Source organism: Arachis stenosperma, chromosome 2, assembly GCF_014773155.1.
Source record: "Arachis stenosperma cultivar V10309 chromosome 2, arast.V10309.gnm1.PFL2, whole genome shotgun sequence".
Classification (NCBI taxonomy): Eukaryota; Viridiplantae; Streptophyta; class Magnoliopsida; order Fabales; family Fabaceae; genus Arachis; species Arachis stenosperma.
The window spans coordinates 15,819,364-15,832,718 of NC_080378.1; the positions used below are offsets into that span (position 1 = coordinate 15,819,364).

Genomic DNA, 13,355 nt, shown 5'->3' on the forward strand with positions numbered 1-13,355 from the left:
CCTTCAACTATATAAATATTCAAATTGTAACAGCTTTTTTTAAAAATAATCGAAACCAAATGCACCCTTAATCATGGTTTGATATTTCCATAAAAGGAAAAAAGATAAATTATTGGAAAAGATGCTTGGAGGAAAAATGTCATTATCGTTGATTTACTATCCCAAAGATAAATAACCTCCGTTATAGATGAGTTTCTCTGAAATAATTCAAAAAGATGATTACTTATTTACTTATCCCTTTATCATTTTACACATTTCTGATTGTAAAGGATTCGAGCTTATGTATCCCTAAAGATCCAAGATTAACCCTCATTCTCAAAGAGCTAGAGATCAAAATCATATACTCATCTGTTTATTCATTAGCATCAAACGTATCTATATTTTTTTATGGCAAAGAATTCGACGGTTGGATTATTAAATAGTTTCAATAATAAAATATATTTTTTAAGTTTTTTAATAATGGTTAAATAGTTTTTATTTAATTTTAATTATAAATTAATTTTTTATATATTATTTAATTATACAATTTATCTTTTATTTTATAAATTATTATTTTATTATTCATCTATCATATTTATTAATAATTAGAAACAAAAACAAAAATAAAAACAAAATAAATCTTCTATTAATGGTGATCGCCATAAATATTTTAGCAATCTGAATCAATGAGTTTTTAGCAATATATTTACAAGGTTACGGTTAATAGAAGATCTATTTTGTTGTTGTTTTTGTTTTTAATTGTTAATAAATATGATAGATGAATAATAAAATAATAATTTACAAAATGAGGATAGATTTTATAATTAAAGAATATATAAAGGATTAACTTATAATTAAAATTAAATAAGGATTATTTGACAATTATTAAAATACTTAAAAATATGTTGTTACTGACTTACTGGAACTATTTAATAGTCCAAACGTTATGGAATGGTTGAATCGTTTGTTACTTTTTATATTAAAAAGAAGATTTAATTATTCTTTTATAGTTTTTACTAAATTTACAATTAGATCCTTATATATTTTTTTTTTCTTTTCAATTGAGTTCATATATTGTTTTTAATTTAGTAATTAAGTCTTTGTCAATATAACAAATGTTAAAGTTAACGAAATATTTTTTCGTAAAATGAAGGTATTCACAATTAAAAACTTAACTAGATCTTTGACCATATATTTTTTGGAGAGATATTCTGCTAATTTTAATGGTTTTGACACAAAAAGAACCTAATTACAAAATTAAAAGCAACATAGGAATGATAAGAACTTAATTATAAATTTAATAAAATTATAGGAATTAATAGAGTAATTAAACTTAAAAAAAAAGAAAAGATAAAACAAAGAGATTTGTCTAAATTTTGGATCTCTCCATTATTATCCTTCCAACATCAAATGAGTGATGGTCAATTTGTTCATTCACATGTGTACGTAAACAATGAATTTGAGTTATTCCCATCAACATTTGTTAATTATTGTAGCAATATATGACAAGACATTTTGAAAATTCGAATAAATTGATGAAGGGATAGCATTATTTTGCCATTATTTTTAAGAAGTGAATACCATTTGCAGCAATTTGGATAGTACTAGACTAAAAACTGGAAACATCTTTAAAAAGCATCTCCATACAATCTTAGGAAAAAGACATTGATTCTAAGGTTATTGTTATTCAATTCAATTCAAAAACTCTGTGGCAAAGTCCAATGATTGTCATGGTTGGAGACAGAACAAAAGTGGGTATCCCATCGTATTCGCCTTTCTTTGCAGCTTTTATTGAATCAAACATTCACACATAATCTTGTTTAAACAATATTAGGTAGTCGTCAAAAGAATAATGTTGGATTTTTTTCTAATAAAAAACATATTAGTTACGATTTTTTTTAAGTACTATAATAGGAAATCAACTTTTAAATAGCTAATACTAGCTAATTTTTTTCATTGTAATTTTTTTTTTACTTTTATTTTTTGGAGAGTTTAGGATTTAGAATTAAAATTTAAGGTTCGAATTTAAGATTTTGAGTTTAAAACTTAAATCTAGAATTTAGAGTTAAAAAAATTAGTTAATCTTTTTTTTGATAGTTCAAATCCTGATAAAAAGTGAGGAGGCTCAAATACAAGACTATAAAACTACAAAAGGCACAAGACAAGACACATCCGAAATTATAATAATAAAAAAACATAATACACATCAACATAAACAAGTGAGAAAACTTAGTTCATGTTAACCGAAAAAAATTAGTTCTCTAATTGAACTCTTTTGTCAATCATTTCTTTTAGTTATTAATAATTTTAAAGTGAATTTTTTCATGAAAAAAAAAACATGAAGCTCAAAACTTGCCGATGTATTAAGATTATTTTAAGCTTTTATCAGTTAGAAACTTTAGCTAATGCTATTACAAGTCTACATCGTTAAAGGATAAGGTATTTAGATAATTTATAATAAATATGAAGTATTTTTTATTTTATGAGTTAGTTTTTTTTTAATTGAGTTAGGTCTATTCAATTTCAATTCTACTATAGTATATATTATAATAATGAACGATTAAAACATGATAAATTATAATTCAAATTTTAACTAATAGAGTAAGTTATTTATATAAAATTCTTTGAATAAGTTCGTCTTTGACAATTTTTTTTAGCAATTAAAAAAATAAAAAGAAGAGGTTAATCTAATAGTTTAGAGCCAAATTCTTTTTTCTTTTAATCTTTAAAAATATTCTTACAATTGCTATGAGATAAAAAAAAAAATAACTTTCTCCCAATTAAGAATTGAAGCCCTTTAAATTCCAAAGAACTTGGCCTATTATTTGTGCAACAAATTTACTAATGCATCTAATTCTTAAAGATAAGCCTCATTATTTTTTAATATATATATATATAATAATAATAATAATAATAATAAAAGCATCTGATTTGCCATTTCAATATTTATATTGTTAGTACTATTTGTTTTTTCTTTTTACCTTGACTACGTTCGATGTTTGGCATCTTGTGTCATTCTCTATTTAATGGCCATCAAAGTTTCAAATTTGTATCAAGTAGCAACCTTACTACACTTACTAGTAATTATCTCCCAATAACTAAAAAAAAAAAAACTATGTCTTCCTTTGATGATGATGATGTTCAATATGATAGAGCTAAGGAAATAAAGAAATTTGATGATACCAAACTTGGTGTCAAAGGTCTATTAGATTCTGGTGTAATGAAAGTGCCAAGATTCCTCATACATTTAGAAGAGACTTTACAAAACCCACCATCATCATTATCATCATCATTATGCCTCAATGTTCCTGTGATAGATCTCAAAGGCTATGATGATGATAATGATGATGGGATAATTAGAAGGTCTAATATAGTGAGTGAGATAAAAGAAGCATCATCAAAGTGGGGTTTTTTCCAAATGGTGAATCATGGGGTCCCAATTAGTGTGATGGATGAATTGTTGAATGTGATAAGAGAATTCCATGAGCAACCTAGTGAGGTCAAGAAAGAGTGGTATTCAAGGGATCATAAGATGAAGGTGAGGTTTTATTGCAATGGTGATCTCTTTGTTTCTAAAGCAGCAAATTGGAGGGATACCATTGCTTTTGATTTTCAAGATGGTCCTCTTAAGCCTCAGGACTATCCCCTAATATGCAGGTACTCTTTATTTATATTTATTTGATCTTAAGCTCATGTGGTATTATATTTGGTTTATTTTTTAAATATTTTTTATTAAGTAAAAAGTATTGCATTTCTTATTAATTAAACAAATCTTATATCTTCACTTATTATATTTTGGGTTTAGCTAATATGTGCTTCTGAAAATACATGATAAGCTTACCATTAGTGGAAATATTTAACTGTTTTCATTTAATGAATGTAAAATAACATTTAATAACAAAAAAAATTAATAAAAAATAGAACTTACCTAAAATAATTAATAAATATTAAATAAGACAAGTTTTGATTTTTTTTCTAATATTATCCATAAAACAAATGCATTGAAAATTTAAAATTTTTATATTTTTAATAAATTTTTTAATTTGTAAACTAAATATGTGGCCATAAGATAGATAAACTCTTATATTTTATATCAATGGTTTAGATTTAGAATTTATAATAGTTTACTTTTAATAATAACAAGTTATTAATTTTAAAAAAACACACCACTCATTTTTTTTTAAATACTCTTCACTGCATTTAGTAAACTTTTATTTGTCATGTTTACCTTAATTTCTTTTAAGGAATTTGGTCAATTTTAGTTAAACTACATGGAGTGCTAATAATAATTCCAAAATATAACTTGTATGTGGAGAGTTGAATACAATCTCTAACTACTTAACGATAATTGGTTTTGTGTTCTTGTATCATATAATAAAGATATATAATTATATATAGGTGGCTATAAAAATTATTGAAATGCGTAGTATGCTTATAAGAGAGGTTGGTATCACGTTAATTTTTTTTTTCCTTAAGAAAAATCAAGATATCAAATGTGTAGTACTTTTTGAATCTTATGAAAAGTTAATGTAATGGTATTTCAAAGGAATGGCCAATGAATGTCATGTATAATAATAAAATCATATCGTGTAACCTCAAAGAAAGTTAGAGTAATTTTTTTTCTTTTAAATTTTAGTTGAAAAAGTGCCCTAATGACTGAAAGAAAACATATTATATATTATACACAATCATTTTTTAATCCTAGTTCATGTGTAACCTTAAAAGACGAAAACTATAAAACGAAGGGATTTCTTTTTACATCAAACTATCATTCAATATATATGTTAATACACTTATTTTATTATCCTTAAATTTTGATGTAATTCTAGTATTTTAATACCTTAATTCTCATTTAAGTAATATCAGGGAGTCAATTTTTTCAACCAACATTAACTAATTTTTTAAAGTTATTTTATTTATTTTAAATTTTAAATCATAAATCATAACCCTTAATCCTACATCCTAAATTATACTAAATTTTAAATTCTCAAAAAAATAAAAATTTTTATAATTAAAAAAAATTGCTACCATCATCCATGGACTAATAAATTTTCAAAAGTATTTAGTAACAAAAAAAAACTCAGTTAAAAACAGCTATAACTTGTCTTATTTAATATTTATTAATTATCATGATAATTAATAAATATTAAATAAGACAAATTCTAACTATTTTTTTTTGTGTCACCCTAACATTATGGTAAATCTTTTGCGAATAAATATCATTTTAATTTTCTTTTTCTTATAGAAATGTAGTGAGCAAATACATGGAACATGTTAGCAAACTAAGGGAGAATTTATCAGAATTACTCTCAGAAGCATTAGGGTTAAGGAGGGACTATCTTTCAAGCATAGAGTGCATGAAAAGTGAAACAATGGTGTGCCATTATTATCCACCATGTCCAGAACCAGAACTCACAATAGGAACTAGCAAGCATTCAGATCCGTCTTCCCTAACAATTCTCCTTCAAGATTTCATAGGTGGCCTCCAAGTTCTTCACCAAGATCAATGGGTTGATATAACCCCCATTCATGGAGCATTGGTTGCAAATATTGGTGACTTTATGCAGGTACATCATTTTTTCTTGTGCTACAAATAAATGTACCTAATATCCCAAATTAATCTCAAAAAAGATTTTAGTCGGACAATTTAGATTTTAATAAATTTTAATCATCAAATCAGTCTCTAACTTTTTTTATTAGACATATTAATTCTCATGACAAATTTTGGTTAAGTTAAACTAAACAAATCAGTTATTGTCTCTATATAATAGTAAGTAATAACATAACGGTCTCTAATTTTTTTTTTTTTTTTTAGATTAGTCCCTCTATATAGAAGAACAATCTAATATAGGACTAGTTCGTCTAATGAAATAGGAATATATGAAATTATTATAATTTCTTTTTGTTTTTTCATAAAGAATGTGTGCTCTATTGTCATATTTTTAGAATTGAGAAATTACTCTTAAAGACCGTTAACAAGGATTTATTATTAAATGTGTGAAATGAATAATAATAAAGGCCTATTTGGTTTTATTTTTTGAGGAAAAAATAAAATTCTATTTTCAATTTTTATTTCTTACTGTCGTTATTCCTTCCAAAAAAAATATATCCTAAATTATTTTCATTTTATTTTATTTGCCAACTATTTTTGTTTTTTCTAAATTTCTAGCATTATATATAGATAAATGTTATTTAAACAACTTAAAATTGTTCAAGTCAAATAATTTTTAGTAACATGAAACTCCTATCTTTTTATTACACTTAACCAAAGTTATCAAATAGACAAAAAAAAAAAAAAACCCAAAGTTATCAAAGACCTTTAAATTGAATACGTAATATGGTCATTCTAAGTATACATTACTTTTTTTTTAAATGAATAGAGAGGTCTTGTGAAGTTGTGAGTGAGTTAAATGGTTAAGAATCTAGCATTAGCAATGCCATAAAGGTATAATTTTTTTTTGTTGGTACATCATACCATAAAGAAACTTATTCTATTTTACATTTTTTGGCAGCTTATCACTAATGACAAGTTCAAGAGTGTTGAGCACAGAGTGCTGGCTAGAAGAATTGGGCCTAGGGCTTCAGCAGCATGTCACATTTATCCAAGTGCTACACATAGAAACAAACAATATGGGCCTATAGAGGCTTTCACATCCAATCAAAGCCCATCTAAATACAAGAAGACCTCTTCAAATGAATATCTCGGTTATTATAGGTCCAAAGGGTTAGATGGCAATAAGGCACTCCCTTATTTTAGGGTGTAAAAATTAATGTGCATCATTAGCTATGAAAAAATGGTGATAATGTTATGCTGTTGCATCTGAGATTTTGGTTGTTACAATATATGGTATACTATGTCGCACTTAAATATGTGTGAGTTTTTGATGCCTAAGATTGAAAGTTGTTTAATCCATCTTGACAAAAAATAAATATTATGGTGTTATGATGTCATGTTATCAACAAGTCTTTTAAGAATATATTTGTATTTTTTACCGTGGTTAATTCACTTGTTCACTTAAATAAGTGTGAAAATTCGAATATTATTTTATACAAATTATTAAATAGAGTTCAAATCCACCTTATGCTAGTAGTGTTAAGAACAATTTGGTATATTATTTGATCTATACAAATGATCTTATCTAATGAGACAAAAAGTTATGTTTGGTCCAACTTCTATGAAGTCAATTTTGACGTAAAGTAATTTTTATCATTATTATTTGGTCTGGAAACTACAGCAAATAACTTGTAATATAAACAATCGTTAGGATACCACATCTTATATGGGTAAAATTTCTAGCATGAATTGAACCTGAGATAACAATATTTATAGAATATTTGTAGATAGCATTCAAACACTAACACTTGTCTTTAAGGTTATTAAATTACAATTGAACAGTTATTAATATAAAGGTAAAATTATCGCAAGCATGTATACGCTATCATTTGAGAATTGAGAGCATCGAAGCATTATGAAAGATAACCATCTACTGATTGCAGAAAATAAAAATACATATTCAAAATATAGCAGTATACTAATGTCACAATCATTTACTAAATTCCTAGTATGATGGTCAAAATTTCTCGGGGTTTCTATATAGCATTTAAGACATTAAAGGGAAAAAGAATGCCTGCTCAAACTAGACTCAAGAATAAAAACCCATTGTGTATTTGACTCTATCAAAACTATCTACTTAATTCATTAAATCATAGTCATCCAACTTATCGTTGTACTGCAGCACCTTTCTCTTGATCTTCGACGAATCCACCCATGTAATGAAGTCTTCCATATTTCTAGTCACATGGAAAGCTGGATCCGTAACTGTCTCCGGACCAACTCGTATATGCCCCTGCTCAATGTATGTCACAGCTTCTTTCAGATATTCTGCGAATTTTAGTCGCACCAAAACAGTTGCAAGCCTGCGCCTGCCCAATATCGGAAAATTATATACTCAATTTTTCATTTATAGTAGCATATATAAATGCAACTAGGAATTCTCGATGCCATGACTGGATTAGGTGTATGAAACAGTAGCAAGTTTATCAGGCTAACACACAATTTCGAGTGTTAACAAATACATGTCACATCTTTCACTCGCTATCTAGTCAGAACCTTATGTTCGAAGTGCTAACAAATAAAATCAATAATTAAACTTTTCATCTTAAGTAACAAATGCAGCGTAGTTTTCTTACCTGCAGAAGGATGACACAGTTATACGTTCACATAATGTGATGCTTTGCCTGGTTGGAATCACACCACAGTTGTAACTGTTATCAAAACAAGAGGGGGAAATTAAGGAAAGATTAGAACAGACAAAAAGGAAAGTGACCCTAAATTGTGACAATCTGAAAGATGTAAGACATACATGTTCTTGGTTTAAATTAAAATCTCAAATAATTTACACAAACTTGTAAAAAATATAGGAAAACCCTGGCCATTAGGAGAATGAAGGGTTATTCAAACACCAATTTCAACAATATATGATCTCTTAATTCATCTATAATTTCCATCTAAATAAGTCCAATTCAAAGGAAATTGCAAAAACCAAGAATAAACTAGATGAATTTAAGAACGAAATTGAAGTTTATAACTATTTCAAAACGGAAAAACACGATAGTCATTAGTCAGAGCATAGGTATAAAACTTGAAATCAAGAAATCGAAGCGGATTAATCATTCAGTCTTCCATGAAAGAATTTACTTACAGCTTTTCCAAGAGCTTATCAGTCATGTCAACACGGAAAGGGTCCTTGGGGTCCATTTGCTTCAATATATTTACCAACTTCTGAATCATGCCGCATATGCTCGAATATCTATTCATATTTCCAGAATTGCATAAAACGTGTTAGATTCTTGTGATATGATTTACGACATAAGATATAATTCAAATGTGCACAATAATAGTTAGTTAATACTTTTTGTAATCATCACGTCCAGTAAGATGGTAACGCTGCATAACTTGGTTTTCTCTGCGACCACCTTCTCTCTTCCATTCTAAGAAGTTAACCTTCTTCAGTAGCTTCTTCTCATGAAACCTTAGCTTCCTCATTATTTATCACACTGTCATCATTACAGTCACATAGACACATATCAAATAAAACAAAAGATAATACTAATAATATACAATGTCAAGTAAATTGCAAATATTAACAATAGTAAACAAATTAGATTCATGTCCACACACGTAGCAGATGAAGCAACAAGAGAACAACAATAAAAGATAAAGAGAAAATTGGAACTTCACTTGGCACCATGTAGGGGTGCCATGTCCCAGGTGAAACTGAATTTGTTCTATCCCAGCAGCCTTAAATATTCACGGGTCTATTTTTGAACCCTAACCAGCCTGACCCGATGAAACTTTATCATTTACGGGCCACAACTATACCAAGTGAAAATCAAGCCACAACTATAACACTTTGACAATTTCCTTCATAAAATTATGACAATTTTGAATTATGTGATTAAGGTCCAAATTTAGTGCAACAGGTGATCAAACGAAAGCAAGTAATTTCAAGTGAAATAGCCTATAAAAATGCACAAATCGTTTTATTGAGTAATCAAGTAAAGCAAGCAATTTCAAGGAAAGTAAGCAATCAAGTATCAATTTTTAAACATAATTAATGATGCAAAAAAAGATAATAAACTAGTCCCTAGTACAAAATACTTTCTCAATTTAAATGAACAAAAGAGACAGCAAAAAATAACATAATCAATAAATCAGATTCAAAGCACGATCTCAAAGTTGGCATCTATATCTTCATAGGACAAATTTGAAGCTTGACCAACATTTCCTTCATTTTGATTTGCATCTATATCTACATTTGTGTATTTTTCACAAATCAATACCAAGAATAATTCATAATAGCAACTGAGTTGTGACGAAGACATTTTTAAAATTCTAGCAAAAAAAAAAAAAACAGAGGTCATGGGAACAACAATTTAACTTAACAATTTTATTTGCAGAGAGCATCAATCACATTTTCAACAACAAATTCAACTATGATAATTTTCAGCAATAAAAGAATTAGCTCAAAAGATGATTCACAGATACAAAAAAAAAATTAGCTAAGTGACAACAACATATTCAAGCTTCAGTGATGATAACCAGTAACAAATTCAACTGTGACGATTTTCAGCAACAAAAATATTTTGTTCATTGATATTTTCAGCAACAAATTCAACTTTGAGCAACAAAATCAAGGTGCAGAGATGAATTACAGCAACAAAATTGAGCCAGAAAGAACAGGGGAGTTTGTTGGAACTCACCAAATCGGGGACCAGCTGCTGAGGCGAGGCTCGAAGCAAGAAGACGTCAACGACGACCAGCTGCGGAACGTGCTGCTTCTGCCGCCGGCGACGAGCTTGAGTGCGGGATCGGAGGCAGTGAGAGAGACCGGAGACGAGAGATCTTGAGTGCGAGAGCGACAGTGAGAGAGATGAGAGAGTGACGAGACTGAGACACTGAGGAGTGGCCTGGTTGGTGCGAGAAGGAAGAGGAAGGAGACGTTCGCTCAGCCGATTAGGGTTTTGGCTTTCCTTTAATAGAAAACGCCGTGGTTTTCAAATGTTTTTTAAAAAAATTAAGCATGACCCGGTCCGGGTTATGAAAACCGGCCGGGTCTCCGATTTTGCTTAAACATAAGTCAGAAAAATTCTTTTCGCGATGCTTAAACCACAGTTCGGAGAATGGTTCAATCCAAGGCTTTAAAAATCGAACCACTCTAGTCACTAATTTATTTATTTATTAATTATTAGTTCAATTAATTCAATTATGGTCCAACTAAAAAAATTTATAATAAAATAATAAATAAATTATAAATAAATATCCTAAAATATAATTTTAGTCTAATATAAATCTTAAGATGTTTTTTAAATTTAAAACACTACACAAATATCATCATCCAAAGTCTTATAAACTTATTTAACTACAAACTCAAAATTAAAACACAAAAACAAAACAGCAGCAATTCAATCTCCAACAACACATCACTATGCAAAAAAATACAAAATCATATATAACTGAAATCAATAAATCATGAAGTTAGTTACAATCTAGGCATAATTAAGTCACAAAACCGTAAAACACAAACACAGAACAACAGCAATTCAATCTGCAGCAACACATCACTATGCAAAGAAATCACAAATTCCTACATAACTGAAATAAACAATCATAAAGACAGTCACCATCTAAGCATAATTAAATCACAAAACAGTAAAATAAACACAAACACACACAAAACAACAGCAATTCAATTTCCAACAGCACATCACTATGCAGAAAAATCACAAGTCACAAAACATCAGCACAAAAATAGCACAGCAGAACATATGCTAAATTAACTAACTTAACAATCTAAGCACAATTAAGCCTAAAGCATAGTTTTAATTGACTTAATTAAACACAAAAAAATTCAGCAGTGGACAGCAGAGACCCAAAAAACACAACATAACAGTGAAAAAGACACAAACCAAAGTACAATACAGCATAGCAGTAGTGAGCAGAGCCATTCAATAATCAATATAATTTGATAATTTCTGAACTAAAAAACAAACACGAACAACAGGCACTAGTAGTGAGCTATGTGATACAATAAGAGTATTAAGCACTAACTTAAATTTCAAGTATTCAGACAATGAGCACAAAATTTATCATTAAGAAACTTTAACAAAATTTAATAACAGAAAAAAATAAAAGCACGAACAAACCAGTAACAATTTATCGGTATCAATTTATCATCAATCAGTAAGCCAGTAACAGTTAATCAACCCAAAACAAACAAGAACAAGCCAGTTAATCAACCAAGAACAAGCCAGTAACAGTTAATCAATCCAGAACAAACAAGAACAAGCCAGTAACAAGAGTTAAATTTTATTATCAAGCAGTGAGCAAAGGCAATCAACCAGGAAAAAGCACCGAGCACTGACAGAGCATCCGAGGCATTACCTTCGGCGAGGGCAGTGACCAGGGATATGAGGGAGAGCCACAGATGACGAGAAGCTGGCGACGAACCCTGGCGAGCTGGCGACGGACGACTGGGAGCTGGCGACGAACACGATAGAGGGACGACGGTGGAGCAGGACCTAGAGATGCTGGCGTTGGGGGAATGGAAGGACCTTCGAGCACGACGAAACAGGAGAATTGGCTAACAACCACGACGAACCAGGCGGCAATGGTGAGACAAACAGCAGCGTGATGGAGGCTAGGGTTGTTTTTTGGGGAGAAATAATCGAGAGGGGGGCACGGGCTTTAGGCGACTGAGGACGAAAACCGGCTCTTCTTTTTTATACAAAATGCAAAAACGACGCCGTTTCATAACACCGGCCGGGTTCCAGTTCGAACTGACCGGCCGGTTCAATAATTTTAAAGCAACTTTTCAAAATAGCGGTTTTCTCTTGCTAGGCCAAATCGCAAATCTTTTCGATTTTCAATTGAACCGATTTGACTGATTGATTCAATCCAATTTTTAAAACCATGATTCAATCTGATCAGGTGACTAAATAACTAAATTTTTAGTCGAACTAACCGAATGAAGACAAGTTTGATAAATAAAATGGTGTGCACTTTTTTTTTTAAAACAAAAAACTTATTTACCTATATAAATCAAGATATAGAAATTTATTAATTTATATATTTAATTATATTTTTACAATCAACTATGGACTGTAGAAACAAAATTTACAATTTTTTGTACTAATAAAAATGTGTGAAATTTTGAGTCTTTGTTTTTGCTAATAGTCTTAAAAAAATCCTAAAGTCATCTAACACTTGAAAAATTCTATGGTGCTTATGAAAGATTCTTTCAGCAGGTGAAAAAAATGTTGGCAAAATATGGAGACGACATGTGAGATCTTGGGAACTATGAGGAGACAAATTCTATCCAAAAACAGAGGCTATAGGAGTTGTAGGGTAATAGAATTAGATTAATTCTGAAAACATAATTGTAATTATATTATTAGGCCCTGTTAGTACGAAGTTGCGGCCCTTTTTTAAAAGTGTGTCAATAATATGATTTTTTGGGCTTCGAAAAAAATGAGAATTCAAAAATAATAATAGTAAAAATTATATGAGATGAAACGTGCATTACTTATAATAATAGAATTAGATATTGTATTAGAAATAGTAATAAGCATCTAAAACTTTAGCATTTTTTCATAAAAACACATTTTTAATTTTATTTTTATATTAAAATAAACATTTTTTTCCTAACTAACTCATTAGTTTATATTTATTATATTATCATATACTATATGTATTTATCAAAAAATAATATTAATAAATATTATATAATCTTAAAAAACATTATATTGTTATTAATAAAAATATTTGATTTTTTTATTTATACATATTTAATTACATTTATATTAATAATCATGAC

General features: G+C 28.8%; 2 protein-coding genes across 2 annotated transcripts; one reads left to right on the forward strand and one right to left on the reverse strand.

Moving 5' to 3' along the window:
• The first annotated feature begins 3,048 nt into the window (after positions 1–3,048).
• LOC130962034 (1-aminocyclopropane-1-carboxylate oxidase homolog 1-like) lies at positions 3,049–6,847 on the forward strand. The gene is made up of 3 exons (XM_057888121.1): positions 3,049–3,636; positions 5,225–5,546; positions 6,492–6,847. Exons 1-3 carry the CDS (start codon positions 3,095–3,097, stop codon positions 6,741–6,743), a joined length of 1,116 nt encoding a protein of 371 aa, XP_057744104.1. The 5' UTR covers positions 3,049–3,094; the 3' UTR covers positions 6,744–6,847.
• Positions 6,848–7,399: 552 nt separating this feature from the next.
• LOC130961608 (uncharacterized) lies at positions 7,400–10,501 on the reverse strand. Its single transcript, XM_057887572.1, has 5 exons — positions 10,243–10,501; positions 8,892–9,036; positions 8,682–8,789; positions 8,170–8,244; positions 7,400–7,902 (listed from the first exon to the last, which is right to left on the reverse strand). The coding sequence occupies exons 2-5, from the start codon at positions 9,023–9,025 to the stop codon at positions 7,671–7,673; spliced, it is 549 nt and encodes a 182-aa protein (XP_057743555.1). The 5' UTR covers positions 9,026–9,036; positions 10,243–10,501; the 3' UTR covers positions 7,400–7,670.
• Positions 10,502–13,355: the final 2,854 nt, after the last annotated feature.

Excerpts from the sequence above, each read along its gene's own strand:
- LOC130962034 (XM_057888121.1), top strand. The coding sequence starts at position 3,095 with ATGTCTTCCTTTGATGATGATGATGTTCAATATGATAGAGCTAAGGAA. Across the intron at positions 3,637-5,224 it reads GACTATCCCCTAATATGCAG|AAATGTAGTGAGCAAATACA; the intron begins GTACTCTTTATT and ends TTTTTCTTATAG. Across the intron at positions 5,547-6,491 it reads ATATTGGTGACTTTATGCAG|CTTATCACTAATGACAAGTT; the intron begins GTACATCATTTT and ends ATTTTTTGGCAG.
- LOC130961608 (XM_057887572.1), bottom strand. The coding sequence starts at position 9,025 with ATGAGGAAGCTAAGGTTTCATGAGAAGAAGCTACTGAAGAAGGTTAAC. Across the intron at positions 8,790-8,891 it reads GGACGTGATGATTACAAAAA|ATATTCGAGCATATGCGGCA; the intron begins GTATTAACTAAC and ends AAATATGAATAG. Across the intron at positions 8,245-8,681 it reads GATAAGCTCTTGGAAAAGCT|TTACAACTGTGGTGTGATTC; the intron begins GTAAGTAAATTC and ends TTTTGATAACAG.